Raw genomic sequence first — 17,481 nt, 5'->3', positions numbered from 1 at the left:
ATACACTAAATACTGAAGAATTTCCAAGTCATTTGATCTTGAAAACTCCATCTAATGGAAGCAGAAACACTCAAATTTTTTTTTTAAGAACTCCTTTTTTCAGGACACTTTCAGGACTGAGGTATATAAATGAATGAGAAATGTATAAATTCAATTTTGCTTAAAAGGAGCAGGAGGAGTTTCAAGATTAAGAGAACAAATGCTTGAAGCAAAACATGATTTGAGTTTTATTGAACCAAGAAGACTGAAAAAAATACGTGGAACACTCAGAAAATCTTTATCAAGGCTCAAGCTGAGCACTCTTGGGGCTCATTGTTAAGTTTATAAAACTCAGAGCTGATGAGTTGTGTGCACTGTGTGGGTCTGAGTGGGCTTTTGACTCCCCTCCAAGCCTGGCTGTAAGAATCTAAGACTTAAAGCTGGAGGACCAAATGGGACTTTCCATCCCATCCCCTCTCTGCTCCATGAAAGCACCAACGAGGATTTTTGCCCCTGATTATATTAGGGAATGCTGTCAATCAAAAAGATGATGCTAAACTCATCCAGAACAAACTAATCAACCATGTTTAAGGGGAAGAAAAGATTACATCTTCAAATGCCAGCATGCCATCATGAATACAATGTCTCATGTAGTCAATATAGTTCAGGCAACATTGAAAATGAACCACTACCAATACTAGGAATACAATTTCAAGAGGAAGCACAACATTCTGTGTTTTTATGCACACAGTCCTGCAAATTATTTGCAGCTTAAGTATGTCATGTTCTTTTAAATTTTCCCCTGGGTACAGCTTGAACAACTTCCTACAAGTGTTGATATGTCATATTTTCATTATCATTTAGTTCAAAATTACTATGATTTAATTATCATCAGGTTGCTTTTTTGATACACAAGTTACTTAGAAATTGAATTACCCTGGGCACAGTGGCTCCCGCCTATAATCCTAGCACTTTGGGAGGCCGAAGCAGGAGGATTGCTTGAATTTGAGACCAGCCTAGGCAATATAGTGAGACCTCATCTCCACAAAAAAGTACAAAAAAATTAGCCAGGCATGGTAACACATGCCTATAGTTCCAGCTACTCAAGAGGCTGAGGTGGGAGGATTGCTTGAGCCTGGGAGGCAGAGGTTGCAGTGAGTGGAGATCATACCACTGCACTTCATCCTGGGCGACATAGCGAGACCCTGTCTCAGAAAAAGAAAAAAAGAAATTGAACTATATTGCTTGATTTCCAAATATTTTTGAGGATTTTCTAGTTTTCTTTTTTTTAATTTTATTATTATTATACTTTAAATTTTAGGGTACATGTGCACAACGTGCATGTTTGTTACATATGTATACATGTGCCATGTTGGTGTGCTGCACCCATTAACTCGTCATTTAGCATTAGGTATATCTCCTAAGGCTGTCCCTCCCCCAGCCCCCAACCCCACAACAGTCCCTGGTGTGTGATGCTCCCCTTCCTGTGTCCATGTGTTCTCATTGTTCAATTCCCACCTATGAGTGAGAACATGCGGTGTTTGGTTTTTTGTCCTTGCAATAGTTTGCTGAGAATGATGGTTTCCAGTTTCATCCATATCCCTACAAAGGACATGAATTCATCATTTTTGGTGATTCCTCAGGGATCTAGAACTAGAAATACCATTTGACCCAGCCATCCCATTATTGGATATATACCCAAAGGATTATAAATCATGCTGCTATAAAGACACATGCACACGTATGTTTATAGTGGCACTATTCACAATAGCAAAGACTTGGAACCAACCTAAATGTCCAACAACGATAGACTGGATTAAGAAAATGTGGCACATATACACCACGGATTTTCTAGTTTTCTTTTGGCTATTGATATCTTGCTTAATTCCACTCTGGACAAAAACAGTCTAAATAACTTCAGTTCTTTAAACTTTTTTGAGATTAGCCTTATGGCCCAGGAAGTGATCACTTTTGGTAAATATTCTATGTGCACTTGAAAAAATTTATAGTATTTTATGATTGCTGAGTGCAGAGCTCCATACGTCTCAATGAGACAAGTTTGTTAATTATGTTGCTCAGATCTTCTATACCCCTATTGATTTTTTTGTCTGTTTATCAGCTACTGAAAGAGGTATTTTTAAATTACTCCAATTATGACTGTGAATTTATTATTTTTCCTTTTAATTCTATCAGTCTTTGCTTTATTTGTATTCTGAAGCTACATTATTAGGACATATTAATTTAGAATTGTTTTATCTTCCTAGTAGATAGGCCCTTTTACATGAGAATTCTCTATCTTTAGCAAAGTTACTTGCCTTAACATCTACTTTAGCTGATGTAAACATAGCTGTGCCAGCCTTTCTTGATTTATGTTTGCATGGTGTATCCTTTTCCATCATTTTACTTTTACTTTCTGTGCCCTTATGCTTACAAGCAGCATTTAATCAGGGTTTGGTTTATATCTGATGATTTCTATCTTGTATTGTAGATTTTCTATTTTTTAATTTTTCAGTGGTTTTACTCTGATGTTCTTATCAGTGGTTTTCTTTGTGTTTATCTTGCTTGGGGTTTGTAGTGCTCCTTGACTCTGTGGCTTGATATATTTCACTCATTTTTTAAAATTTTTCATTTATTAGCCCTTTAAATATTGCTTCATTATCATTATTTATCTTTTTCTTTTCTGGGACTCCAATTATACATATGTTCAAACTTTTCATCATGTCTCATATGTCTCTTATGCAAGTTTATCTGTGATTCCATTCTTTTTTCTTGTTTTTTGTTTTTTTTTTTTTGAGATGGAATCTCACTTTGTTGCCCAGGCTGGAGTGCAGTAGCACAGTCTCAGCTCACTGCAACCTCCACCCCTTGGGCTCAAGTGATTCTCCTGCCTCAGCCTCCCAAGCAGCAGCCAGGACTACAGGCACGCACCACCATGCCCAGCTAATTTTCATATTTTTAGTAGAGACGGGATTTCCCCATGTTGGCCAGGTTGGTATCGAACTCCTGACCTCAAGTGATCCACCCACCTTGGCCTCCCAAAGTGCTGGGATTACAGGCATGAGCCACTGTATCTGGCCTGTGATTTTATTCTTTTCTCTCTCTGTGCATCTATGTATTTTTCTATTGACTTATCTACCAAGTCATTTATTATCTCTTAATCTGTGTCAAACCTGCTTTTAAATTGGTCTGTTTAATTGTTAATTTTGGATAATATATCTTTTAATTCTACAATTTTTAATTGACCTTTTGTATATATTCTGGTTCTCTGGTGGAATTATCTAGCTTTTTGTATATTTTCTTGAGCAAATATTCACCATTATTTTAAAGCCCAGATATGATTAATCTGATTATCTAGATCTGCTGTGGATCTATTACTATATTCTATTTTTTCTCTTGGTCTTGTCTCTTAATATGCCTGACATTTTTACTGAAGGATGCACATTGGAATAAAAAATGTGTCATCTATCTGGTTGAGTCTTCAGCTTCAGAAAGGTAATAGAGCAAAGGCAGATAAATTTAATCCAAACAGGGACTGAGCTGTTTTCATGCAGGCTGCCTTGGTAGCTCTCCAAAGCCGTCAAAAATGATGAGATTTTTAAAAAAAATCCTTTTTTTTCCAGTTGTTCTCAAGGGATTCCAGCCCTGCATAGGAGAGCTCACCACTCCTGGGATCTTCAACTTCTATGCCTTTGCATATGCTGTTCCCTTGTTCCCTCATTCTTCAACACTCAACTGAATTATCACTTCCCCTTGAAGCCTTCTCTGACATCCCTTCTAGTCCCATGCCACCCAGGAGGCATTAAGAGCTTCCTCCCCTCAGCTCCCAGTTCTTAACCATGTCAACACTGTTTTGAAATGATTTGCCAATAAAAAATTCTAGACCAGCAACCAACAACATCCTTCCCAAAGGTGTGTTATATATGGTACATGCTGTATGTTCTAAACATCAAATTCATTGATAACAGCTAAGAACCGGGAAACAAACCACCATTAATTATGGCATCTCTTGAAAAATCTAAAGATCTGGACTCACGGGGCTTAAATGACTGCATGATAAGAACTGGTTGAGTAACAACTGTTTCCCTTTCATGGAGCAGGTTACTCTCCAGTTCTCAGTTCCCACCACTCTCTATAGTTGTACACCCACCATCTGTCCTCATCTGAATTACCTGCCAATGACTACTGGCATTTGAGTTTCTAATCCATGGTCTATGTGTCTATGTGTATGCCTCCTCACCAGTCTGAGAACTCATGTAAACAGGTATTATGTCTTTTCATCTCTCTCCTAATACCTATGACATTCCTGGCACGCCAGAGCATGTCAATGCTTCTAAACATATCCACATTAAAATGCTACCAAAGCATTCAGGGCAGTGAAACTGTTCTACATAATGCTGTAACAGTGGATACATGACATCATGCATTTGTCAAAACCCACAGAACTGTACAATACAAAGCATGAACTCTAATGTAAACTATAGGCTTTAGTTAATATTTACATATCAATACTGGTTCATCAACTGGAACAAATATACCACAACAATGCAAGATGTGAATAATAGGAGAAGCTGTGAGGGTGGAATATACAGAAACTCTCTATATTTTCTGTGCAATTTTTCTGTAACCTAAAACAGCTCTAAAAATAAAGCATATTTGTAAAAAAATCAATAAATACAAATGCCACCTAACCAGAATGATCAAAGGGGCAACTAAATCCAGCAAAATAAGTTTCTCACATGGAATACAGATCAGGAAATGAGTGAAAACATTCCAATGGATGCCCACCTATACGATCACTTTGAAGAGCAGCAGGAAAATAAGCCTCTGCTGTCTGGGGTTGCAGATTGGGGGACAAGAGAGAGACTAATACACACTGAAGATGGTGGCTGAGCTGCCTTACACACTCGTGGTCAGGGGTGCTGGCAAGACAGGTGGAAGTTCAAATAAAAGCCTACAGAGGAAAACCATGCTGACCACCAAACAGACCCACACAGGCCAGCAGAAGAGTATCTAGTGGAGCTCCCTGGGACCTTGGACTCACCCAGCTCCACTGTGCCATGGATAATTTTCCAGGTTTGGTATTTTGTCTTGTGTTTTATATTCAGCATAATGGGGGACTTGGCCAGCATCCACTATGCCACACATCCTAATGTGCTAACCCTCTTCTGCAACTGCCCTTTTCTTTTTCTGCATCTGGTTACTAATCAAGCTTAATGGGGGAAGAAAGAAGCAAAAACTTGTAGACTGTAAGCTCCAAGGGGGCAGAGAACACAGCTGTTTTATTCACTGACTTGTACCTAGTAGATACTTCATTGACAGTTATTGAGTGAGCAAACAAATAATCCTACAAGATATGCAGCTTCCAATCACAAAGAAGAGAGAGGGAGAATGGGGGCCTCCTGATTGTGGAGGGTATCTTATAAGCCACTCCTCAGTCAAACATGCGGGTGTTTCCAAGGACCCATCCAACATCGCACATCTCTGCCATGTGCCATCCCATCTCTGCAGGCTGCATGACTGCATGGCTGAGGGCATGTTCAATGAGCCCCCTGCGGGAGCCATGGGCACTGGGAGGCAACCCACTGCTCTTGCCTGTTCTGACCATGGGAAAAGGACAGGGAGCTCAGCTCCAGCTCTGCTACCGAGAGGCTCTTCGCGTATGTCAAGCTGGACGACGTGGACACCCTCAGAGCGGCCTCTCTCCATTGACAATAAAAGTGTGTTTTGCTTTTTGATGAATGGATTTGGTAAAATCTTTTCTCACTCTTTCCTAGACATCGCCTGGTGGTATTACCAGTATCAGAGAGGTAAAAAACAGTTTAAACTAACTTGACTTTGGTCACATGACTTGCAAAGGCAGAGCTTCTTAATCAAGTTCATGTTTTGTAATTAGTCTTCTCATGCACCAGCTCTCTGTGCCCTTTGTTAGCAAGCCCCGCGTATATAGAAACAGTTGGAAATGTTCTTTTAGAGACAAGTTACAGGAAAAGCTTTGCTCCCCCTAAGAAATGGTTATGTTTTCCTTTCACAGACATTTGTAAAAACTCAGAGCCCATTTGCAGCTCAAGTGTAGTAATTGCTTCAAATAAATGGCCTGAATTTCCGTGTTCTCTTTTTCCCCATGGTCTTCACCTCCTAATCTAATCAACATTTACTGAGGCAGTTTTTCTCATTACTTCATCTCTTTTTATTTCATATTTATTTCCTATAATCAGCTTCAAGTCCTTTGTGCAACAAAGTGGCATGTGTTTAAATAAACAGTGAGGAGCAGACTATGTGGTTTGTAGGTGGGAGGGTAAGTAGGTATAGATCAAAAACCAAAAACTCAATGCCTGTTGCACAGGGCAGGCAGCATAAACGAATTCTGTGAGCCAGGGGTGAACAACAGGGCATCCTAGAGGCTGTGGCTGCCCAGAGGGGACAGCCAGTGTTCGGCTCTACTAGGCGGCTGAAGTGTCTGAATTTGAGACCAAAGTTGTCAGATAATCCCATTTTCTAAGACAAATCAGACATCCAGATTTGTACATGGATCTCTTATCTTTAAACATGGACAACTAATTCCAAAATAATTAAGACACATTTTACAGGTCAAACAAGACCTATCTTTGGGCCACACCCAAGCCAAGGATCACTATTTTGTAACCTCAAAGCTAGACAGGTGGCCAGGTGCAGTGGCTCATGTCTGGAATCCCAGCACTTTGGGAGGCCAAGGCGGGCAGATCACCTGAGGTCAGAAGTTTGAGACCAGCCTGGCTAACGTGGTGAAATCCTGTTTCTACTAAAAGTATAAAAAAATTAGCCGGGCATGGTGGTGCACACCATGGAGGCTGAGGCAGGAGAATTGCTTGAACCCAGGAGGCGGAGGTTACAGTGAGCTGAGATCGCACCATTGCACTCCAGCTTGGGCAACAAGAGCAAAACTCCATCTAAAAAAAAAAAAAAAAAGCTAGATGGGTAAGTATAAAGTCCAAATCAGAGACACCATGAGGGAGGCACTATTGCCCAGTCCAGGGAGGAGATGGTCATGGTCACTGTCCTGAGCCTCACAGAGGGGACACCTCACTGGGGAGAAGACCCAAGGTGTGAGTCCTCCCACTGCTCATAGTCCAGGTCTAACTGGTACACAAGCACACAGCTTTGTAGGAGCAGGGGTGCTGCAAGGCTGGCTACAAGCCAGTTTGCAATTTGTGCTTGAGGAAAGCAGAATCCACTGTGGGGACAAGTGGAAACCAGATATCATGAAAGGGATCCAGACTGGCTGGATTCTAGGTCCAGATCTGTCACCCATTGCTCAATGACTTAGGACTCAGACAAAGCCAGTTAGTGACAAGGTTTAGAAGAGATCTCCTATGCTAGAATAGCTTAGCATGGGCTGGATGTGTTTAACAGATACAGAAACTCACCGAAAATACAGTCATGCTCTGCATAACAACGTTTCCATCAACAACACAACATACACAATTGTGGTCCCATAAGATTATAACGGAGCTAAAAAATTCCTATTGCCCAGTGACATCTTGATGTTCCTGACCCTGTGTGGGCTCAGGCTAATGTGTGTGTTTGTGTCTTCATTTGTAACCAAAAAAAAGGGTTTTAAAAGAAAAAAATAAAAATAAAAAATTTTTAAATAGACAAAAAGCTTATAAAATAAGAAAATAAAGAAAAATATTTTTGTACCGCTAGGCAATGTGAATTTTAAGCTAAGTGTTATCATAAGAGAATCCAAAAGTTTGAAAAAAACCAAATAGCTTGTAAAATAAAGTTAGAATAAGCTAAGATTAATTTCTTACTGAAAAAATTTTTATTAATATAGTATAGCCCTAAGCGTACAGTATGTATAACGCCTACCTCACGTTTAGTAATATCCCAGGCCTTCACACTCACTCACCAGCACTCACTGACTCACCCAGAGCAACTTCCAGTCCTGTAACTTCCATTCATGGTAAGTGCCCTAATAGTTGTACCATTTTTTATTTTTTTACACCATAGTTTTACTGTACCTTCTCTAAATTTAGTATGTTTAGATACACAAATACTTAAAATACTTACCATTGTGTTACAATTGCCTACAGCGTTCAGTACAGTAATACGCCGTACAGGTTTATAGCCTAGGAGCAAAAGGCCATACCATACAGCCTAGGTGTGTAGCAGGGCTACCCCATCTAGGTTTGTGTGAGTATACTCCACGATGTTCACACGATGACAAAACCGCCTCACAACCCATTTCTCAGAGCGTATCCCTGTTGTTAAGCGACACACGACTGAATAGGCAAACGTGCAGTGATTGTGCATTTTTTTTTTTCTGAGAGAGTCTAAAGCCTTCATTCCACACTCAGAAGAGTCTATGATCCCAAAACATTAAGGATCACTTAATCTAAATCATCTACTACTCAATCTGAGAATTTCCCGTGTAGCATCCTCTAGAGTCGGCCATCTCTCTTTGCCCCTAGTGATAGGTATTCATCATTGTGTGAGGCACTCACAGTTAGAAAATCACTTCTTAATATCACATGCGCAGGGCAATGGTCCCCTCACTCCCATCACACAGAAGGTTATGGAACAACAGGCATGAGAACATTGAATGGCTTAAAAGTACTTTACAAACAGAAGGTGCTTTAATTTATTCTTGTTATGTAGTTATCGCCACAGTATTACATCTCAAGTTAATTTTTATCTCAACCATTCAAACTCAAGTCTGACTTAGTAACTGGCTCATCATTATCTTTCATAACAAAGTAATGACTAGCAACATCTGGCATCGGAGACTTTGAACAAACCTCAGAAGAAACTGTCAAGGAGGCTCCCCATGGGTTCATGCTCTTCTCTCCTCCTGCACGCAGGGAACGGGGCCGTTCTCCTTCCTTTACTGGGACTACCTGGGCTTTATCCAGGGAATCCCCGGGCGGCAACAGGAAGGTGGTGAAAACCGCTGCCCGTCACCTCTAAAGTTTCTTGTGAATGCATCTACGGTGGCCAGCACCATGAGGCATACAAAGAAAGGGAATGGAGAGCTGATGTGAGAGCGGCAGCGTGGGCACCCCTGTGAGGTTGCCACAGCTGTAGACAAGTTAAATCAGTGCTATCCAATCAAAAGTCATGACCCGTGAGAGTCACAACCAGCACGGGTTTACAAAGGAATACATTAAAACTAAGACCGGAGCACGGCTCACTTTAGTGAGGGACGGGATCATTTCATGGAGTTTTTGTTTCAAAATATTTCATTAACATTTCACTTATATATATGTGTATACTGGATTGTGACATAAATTACAGTTCTTACTATAAAATACAGTAAAAGAAAGAAGAAAGAAAGAGAGGGCCACTGGTTTACCTAACATCCACAGGCAGGCTACTTCCCAGCATCTTGAGCCCCAAAGAAGTAAATTTCCTTCCACAACCGATGTTACCACAGCCTGACACTTAGCCAATGATGAAAATGAAAAACAAAACAAAAGCTTGGCAGTCAGTATCCAAATATGCAGATATTACAGAATCTGTTTGATGTGGAAATTGATCCTGCTACCCAGACAGCAAACAACTCATTTATTAATAAAGTCCAGTTCCTCCTTAATGAAGTGGGTTTAATAGTTGATATCTCAATAATTACTTAGTGCATTTTTTATGAAGGTGATGGGAAACAAGTGCTGTTTCTTGAGTCAGAAAGAGTCTCTCCAGCTCCTGCAAAGAAATTTCCCTGAGCTTGTGAGGAATTCAGTCACAGGAAGATCAAGGAATTAAGTGTACTGCAAAAAACCCTTTCACGCTTCTGGCTAAGATAAATCTAACAGTATACAGGATGTCTTCAAGAATACCTCATTTACTCAAAAAATACAATATTCCCATTTTCTTTATTCGCATTTTAATGTGATTTTTGCTTCATCTCCTTTCTTTACTCAAGCCACCTGGGCAGTACCCAGGGAATTCCTAAGGGGCCAAAGGAGGGATGTGCAAACCTCTGCAGCCCCTTCAGAAGTTTCTTGTGAATATATGCACAATTAAACAGATGTGCATTTTAAAAATAAAAATGCTTTTAGATCTAATGCTAGGAGATTTAAACCAACAATTAATTTCTCTGTTAAAATGGGTTAAAATAGATGTAAAATATTAATATGTATATAAGCATTCTGAATTAGACTTATGTGAATTTTTCTCCTTTTCTTTCTTTCATTCTTTTTGAGAATAAGCCCTTTCATTTACATAGAAATGCTTCAGCATTTAGATAATTGCTACTTATCTTGTTAGCTACAAACATAACAATAATTAAAGGCTCTGTAAGAATTATGAATTCTGGGGAAACTAGCCACTTGTCTCTCTGTGGCGTAAGCAGCATCTAATTTCTAACAAATCATCTGCCTTAGTCTCAGCAGGATAAGGTGGTATGTATTGCCCAGCACATGAGAAAGATGGCAATTAGGAATTGTTACCAAGTTACTGGAGCCTCACACGAACATTCATCACCTTTGGGGATATGTACAAGACACAAACTTAATTTGATGGATTCCTTTTGTATTGGGATCAAAGTCTCAAAAGGGAAAGTGACAATTTCAGGGAAAATCTGGTGCAATGAGACCAACACTGATGAGAGAAATGCACACAATTTAATACACCTGCTCACCTTGTTCTCTGACGTGGAAACTCAGCCTGTGCTTTCTGTGGGTTGCCACGGGATGAGACATGGTCCGTGCATATTCCCAGCAGCCACCCATCTCATCACTATTCTTGCCAGCCCAGATTTACAGTTGTTCAATAGATGGATTTGGTAATGTCTGCCTGACAACAACAGGCAGAGAAGGTTAGATGGCAATTGATTCTTGACTGGCATAAGTTTATAGAAAGCATTCTGGCAGGGCCCAAAGGAAATCACTCACCTACCCCTCTGTGATGGTAAAACGTTGAAAATTCCACTGACTTGGACTTTGTGATCCTTCAGTGGGAGATGGGCAGATTCCTTGCTTTAATTGACAGACACTTTCTAAATAACTAATGCAATCTTATATTACATTATAGTCCATATGGGAGGCATACTTAAACTACTACTTACAACAACTGTTTTTAGAGCCTTTCAAATGATTTGTACAAAGTTGCTCCCGTTTAAGATATTTTCCTAGTATTTAAGGATATCTAGTAGACATTACAAAACAATACACTGTAAATACATTCAGATTTTTATCATTAATACTTAACATGCTGTAATTTGAACTTTCTGCTAAATCATGCTATCCATTCCTAGTTGGCCCCAGTGGTGAGAGTTTACTGTTTCTTTAAATAATTTTGTTTCCCTTTGCTGTCTAGAGTTGTTTATCATTCTGCTTACTTGCCTGTGTCTCTGGAATATTTAGAAGTTTCATGGGAAACAATTTGAATATGCAAAGAAGTTATTTTTAAAGCAAGGAAAATGTTTTCATATGGATTTATTTTGAGCACTTCTGCCTTCACCTCCACTGGGAACATGTTTCTCTCCAATGCTGAAGCCCCCTCCCTATGTGGTGTCTGACACAGAGGCTGACAGGGCAGGGAAGTGGGGTTCAAGATAGGAAGGCCATTGGCAGTGTGACCCCAGCCCACAGCCCTAGATCCCAGGTCATGACACCACTCTTTTGACAGCTCAGATTGTTACCTAATAAGAGTGACTCCCAAGCTCAACCATTCCAATGCCATCTCCTCTGGTTCCAGATAAGATTGAAGATGAGCTGGAGATGACCATGGTTTGCCATCGGCCTGAGGGACTGGAGCAGCTCGAGGCCCAGACCAACTTCACCAAGAGGGAGCTGCAGGTCCTTTATCGAGGCTTCAAAAATGTAAGACCCGTGCAGGCTCTGAAGGCCTGGGGGGGTTTCCCTCGTGAGGCTACACTCTCCCCAATGCCAAGGGAGCTCATAAGGCAGTTTCCCATATGTGAGGCTGTACAAGGAAGGCCAGCTCTATAAAGGGGGCATGAGAGGGAGATCACCTGGCTAGAAAGGAAGGCTCCAGGCAAGGATGGAGCAACCTCAGGAGACAGTAAACAGCCAACTGCCCAGAAACTTCACAGGGTGGCACATCGTCAGGGAATTCCCCGGCCCAGGGTCAAGCCTTAGCCCTTAACATAGTCATACCTTCCAACCTGGTGATGCCCCCACAATAATGGGATTTGGCCCTGCTGACTTACGCTAATCAGGCTCACCGAGACTGATGTGTAAGCCGAATGTTGGTGTATTAATTTACCATGGGAAATAGAACTGACAGTGGAACCAGACACTCCTCTCCCTTCGCTGGGACCCGCTGTCCTTGGAAGCCACATGGAAGCCAGGTTACAATCAAAAGTGGAGTCAGAGGACGGGAGTTCCTTGTTTAGTTGTTAGTTTAAATACATTACTATGTTCCTGCATTCTCAGGCCAGTTTGAGAGCTCTCAGGTACAATCCTGGATATTAATTTATTTTTTAAGTTTAACTCTCAGTACACAATCTTATTCCCAAATCCTGGAGTGGTGTGGAGTGGCGTGGGCTAGAGCGACGTGCACCTGGTCACCCTCCCTCCAGGTGCAGTCTGTAGGTAGAGCTGAGCTGGGTCAGTTCCAAACTGACCACAGCCTCAATGTTCTCCCAAGTGCTGACCTACAGGGATTCCAGCCCCTCCTGGGAGTTATCTGACAGGTGCTGGGATGCCTCTTCCTTCCACACTAGCCTTGACTGCACATGCCAAGTGCCTGGTTTCCTACCATTAGAGCTTCTTTCCTTCTGATGGCAGCATTAGCAGTGGGCAGCCGAGTTGGAGCAGGATCCTGTGGGAAAGTTTCCCAGGCAGGCACTGGGCTCAGAGGGAACAGCATCCAGAAAAGAGAAGAAATCTACACTGCTTGGCATCTACCATGGACTCAGTACCACCTAACATAGGTTCATAAGATACCCTTGGGGAAGGTATTGTTACCCCCATTTTACAGGTAAGGATATTGAGGATCGGAGACTGGCTTGGCCAAAGTCACAAAGCTTAGTATTGGCTGAGCCAGGATTTAAACCTAGGTTTTTCTGATCTTAAAGCCCCAGATCTCTCCACCTCACAGTGCCCATTCTCTGACAATGTCTCATCATTTTGCAAAGCAGCTCCGGTCCTGAGATGGGGCTACTTTGGAGAAGTGGAAATGCACAGGTCCCTGCCCCTGGGGATCATGAGGAACACCAGACACCAAGGCTGGGCCCAGTCTTCTCCTAGTGCTGGCCCTCAGACGCCTCCCGCTGACTCTCTCCCCTTCCCACAGGAGTGCCCCAGTGGTGTGGTCAACGAAGACACATTCAAGCAGATCTATGCTCAGTTTTTCCCTCACGGAGGTGAGTCAGACCTTGAAATCTATCTTGCGCAGCTCCCTCTCTGGTGAGCAGCCTTCCCTTCCTCCAAGTCCACTCTTCCTTGCCATCTGCTTCCTTCTCGAGGAAGGGGCAAATTCAGAGCAGGACACCTCCCTCATCGTGAGAGGTGGGAGTCTCCAAAGCTTTAGCAGGAAAGAACTCTGAAAACGAACCCACCCTGGAAGGGGAAGAAGGGCTGATAATGCAACATCACAACGTCTCAGAACAGCTCTAGAAAGCAGGTATTATAATCCCAGATGGGGTAACTGAGTTTCGGGGAAGATAAGAAATGTACTCAAGATTGCACAGCAAGTGAGTAGCAGACCAGGATTAAATTCCATAAGGATCTGAAACAAGTTTTGCCAAGCTGGCGCCACCATTGTGCAGGGCATTTTTTAATCTTTTCCTTAAAATAGCTGAGACAAGCTGGAATTTTGTAAAAGAACTTCAGTAAATACCAAAGACTATAAAAATAAACTAATCGAAAAAGAGGCAGGAAACATAAAGTTGTGCTTATTAAGCCAGGTTACAAGTGTGCCAGGCCCACAACAGCTGCTCTGTTGCCCTGCCGGACTCCTGTGGGAACCAGCACTGTCCCCATGGGCCTGGGACCACATCGGTGGCTCCTGTGGCCTCCATGTGTCACATGCCACCTTGCATCCTGTCTCCAAGAGCTGTCTCCTGCAAGACACCTTCCCTGGATCCTGATAAAATGCAGATCCAAGCATTCCAAACACTTCTTGGGCCCTGTTTCTCATGTGCCTTTTTGGCAGCAGACAGATGCCTTCCTTGGTGTGTGGGGGCCCTACCCAGATCGGGTGAGGGAGGCAGTTTTGTCCCATGCAGGCCCCAGAATTGCAGTTTGCTGAGTTCCACTGAGCCACTGTTTATTGAGTTCTCACTGTATGCCAGGCACACCTCTAGTTTAAAATACTTTTTAAAAAATTTCAAGAGATAGGTCTTGCTACATCCCATTGTAGAGAGGTAGGAAAGGGAAGCTCAGAGAGGTCATGCTTGATGCCCACAGTCACACAGCTTATGTAGTACAGCGGCATCCAAGTTCAAGTCTCTCTACTCGGGAGTGAGTGCTCATCCCAGGCATTGCATGGCCATTCAGAAGAACATTGTCATGCAGTCACTGTGTCATTCATACACCAACAATTCCATGCATAGACAGGCAGGAGAATGGTTTTCTCACGATGGCTAGAGGGAGGGGCCAGGGCTCATCTCACCTTTTGCTAGATGTAACTTCCCACCCAAACCCAAAGAGTTGAGTCAATGGGCCCCACTCCATAATTTTCTCCTTTCCATCACCCTAGCATCGCTCTCCTCTCTTTCTTGTTGAAGCCCTGCCTTGTTTGGAAGGTTCTCCCTGTGTGGAATTCCTGCCCCCATCACCTGCCCTCCTTTTCTGCCTTGTAGATGCCAGCACGTATGCCCATTACCTCTTCAATGCCTTCGACACCACTCAGACAGGCTCCGTGAAGTTCGAGGTACGCTCATCTGGGGTCCACTCTAGGAGTCCTCTGGTTCTGCATCACCTCCCCCTCTAAATCTCAAGGCATTGGGGGAAGGGCTGGATCATCAAAAGCTCTCAGTCAGACCAAAGACACATTTATCCATTCTTAAGCATTTCCTAAAGATGGGAAAAAGCAGCAGCAACTTTCCCTGGGCTGCAGGAACTCAGGGACTCAGGGGACTAACAACAACAGTGTATGAGCTCCCAGGCACACTGCTTCCCAGTGGCAGCCCCTGTACTTAGGGCTTTGTATGTATTAACTCATTTACTCTAATCCCCACAATAACCCTATAGGCTAGGGTTTTATTATTTATTACCCTTTTACAGAAGAGGAGAATAAGGCAAAGAGAGATAGAGTAGTTTTCCCAAGGTCAAAGAACACACAAATGATAAAGGATGGATTTGAATGCAGGCAGAATGACCCTCAATACAGACTGTTCCGACAGTCCACGTCCTCAGCCACTAGACCATATGGCCACTGGGATGATAGACAGACCACTGCAGCCACGGATAAGGCAATAACAGGGCTGGCTGCATTGATCTGTGTGTCTCAGAGCTCCATTCTTCCTCAAGGGGGCACCTTGCAAAAAAAAAAAAAAAAAATGGGGCAGGGTAGGGACCCGAAGGCAGGAGCTCTTCACAGAGCATAGCCACATCCTCCAGGCAGACAAGAGAACGCGGGAGACACCATTCTGTGAGAGTATCACAGTCTGACCCAAAGTCACAGCTTCACCCTGCCTGATGACTTGATGGTTAATGTCACTCCTGCCTTTTCCCCTTCTCAGGACTTTGTAACTGCTCTGTCGATTTTACTGAGAGGAACTGTCCACGAGAAACTAAGGTGGACATTTAATTTGTATGACATCAACAAGGATGGATACATAAACAAAGAGGTAAGTGAGCCAGGGCCAGGGGTGTGAGAGGGCTCCAGTGAAGGTAACTCATCCTACAGAAAACAGCCCCAGGCATGAGGATAGCGCTGTCTGAATGAGGCAGGCTCTGCTTTGCGGCTAACAGAGCTGGTCCCTGGCAAAATAAAGAAGGCCTCCCTCATTGCCCTACCCTGCCCTGTTCCCAAGCGCCCAGAAAGGATTAAACGGATTCATTCTCACTGGGTCACCTAGATTCAGTAGACATTACACAGTGGGTAAAAATGACTTGTTTAAGTGTAAAGAGTTACTCTTCCCTAGGGAACCTGCATTTGGGAAGGTTAGAAGCCACAAGTTAAAGCTAAAAGTTGAAATGGTGGAACTGTAGGCAGCACCTAGAATAGAAAAGAAAGGTTTTTAAGGAAGGGGAACCTACAATTGGGTCATATTGGCCTTAAACTATTTCACCTACTAATATAACCTCCAAGGCGGTAATGGAAGGTACGGCTGTTTTTAAAGAAATTATCACAAATAATTTCTGAATCTTCACCGCTTCGTACTTTTAGAACCTCAGAAGACATGTCTCTAGCCAGTGAAATACTCTCAGATCTATCTCAAAACTCACTTTGGTGTCCACTGTATCCTGGTATCTCAGTGGAAGCTGGAATTTGGCATCCTGTAACACTCCACTTACTGAGCTCCCGTGTGCCGGGCACAGTGCCTGGAGATATAGATATCAGCGCTCATCTTCACCTCAACCCTGCAAGCTTCTCTCTGTAAGCTCAGAGAGTTTATCCAACTTTCATTCCTCATTCATTTAGTCATGTTCTTAATTAACACACATTTGAAGGCTTATTAGGCATTCCAGGTGCTGGAGGTAAAGAGGTGAACCATCAGACTAGGCCCCACGCTGGAGCAGTATAGAGAGATGGACAATGAACAGGCCCAAAAGGAATCAACAGGTAGGAGATATTTTGGCAGGGAAGGTTAGCAAAGGCCTCTCTAAGGAGGTGTTGTCATGCTGGAACCACTTATACAAAAAGCCATGAAAAGTGTTCCAGGCAGAAGGAACAGCCACTAGAGAGGCTTTGAGGCAAGACAGAGCTTCATGTGTTTGAAAAACAGAAAGGCTTCAGATGAAAGTATGAAGCCGAAGACTGATGCAGGATGAGGCTGACAGGTCAGCAGAGTCAGATGGTGGAGGGCTAGGGTAAGGGGCTCATCCATATTCCCCTGGGAAGCTGTTAGATGAACATGTTTTTTGGAAGACACAAAAGGCAAAAACAGACTTAAAGAGAATCAGAAAATCTGACTAGCTCTGTATCATTTAGAGAAATTATATTCACAGTTAAAAACCATTCCCAAATAAAATTATAGGCCCAGATGGTGGACTGGTGAATTCTAATACCAATCCTACAAAAAAAGTTTAGAAAACAGAGGAGGATGGAACATTTTCCAACTCGTTTTATAAGTCCAATAGTACCCTGATACCCAAACCAAAGAATAAAAGGTCTTATGAGAGGAAACAACTACAAAACAGTCTCCCTCATGAGCACAGATACAAAAAGCTTTCACTAAATATGAGCAAATTGAATCCAGCAATATATAAAAAGGATGATACACTACAACTATGTGAGTTTTATTCTAGGAATGCAAGTTTGGTTTAACACTCAAAAATCAATCAATATAATTCACTATATTTAAAGAAACCAAAGGGATATAGACTGGAAAGGAAGAATTAAACTGTCTCTATTTGTACATGGTATAATTGTATTAATAGATAATACTAA

The 17,481-nt window shown here is 42.4% G+C and overlaps 1 protein-coding gene across 5 annotated transcripts in view; it reads left to right on the top strand.

Moving 5' to 3' along the window:
• KCNIP1 (potassium voltage-gated channel interacting protein 1) overlaps positions 1 to 17,481 on the top strand; it is a 388,899-nt gene that overhangs the window by 359,503 nt on the left and 11,915 nt on the right. For 2 of the 5 annotated variants that reach the window (XM_055285271.2, XM_055285272.1), the window contains exons 2-6: positions 5,754 to 5,786; positions 11,653 to 11,777; positions 13,216 to 13,285; positions 14,726 to 14,796; positions 15,608 to 15,715. In XM_055285271.2, coding sequence (XP_055141246.1) covers positions 5,754 to 5,786; positions 11,653 to 11,777; positions 13,216 to 13,285; positions 14,726 to 14,796; positions 15,608 to 15,715 — 407 coding nt within the window. Of the gene's footprint in view, positions 1 to 5,753; positions 5,787 to 11,652; positions 11,778 to 13,215; positions 13,286 to 14,650; positions 14,797 to 15,607; positions 15,716 to 17,481 lie in introns of all 5 variants that reach the window. The other 3 variants (XM_055285273.1, XM_055285274.1, XM_055285270.1) reach the window with 2 other exon arrangements.

Source organism: Symphalangus syndactylus, chromosome 7 (genome assembly GCF_028878055.3).
Source record: "Symphalangus syndactylus isolate Jambi chromosome 7, NHGRI_mSymSyn1-v2.1_pri, whole genome shotgun sequence".
Lineage (NCBI taxonomy): Eukaryota > Metazoa > Chordata > Mammalia > Primates > Hylobatidae > Symphalangus > Symphalangus syndactylus.
Note: the sequence above shows the minus strand (reverse complement) of the source record. Positions and strands in the feature narration are given on the sequence as shown.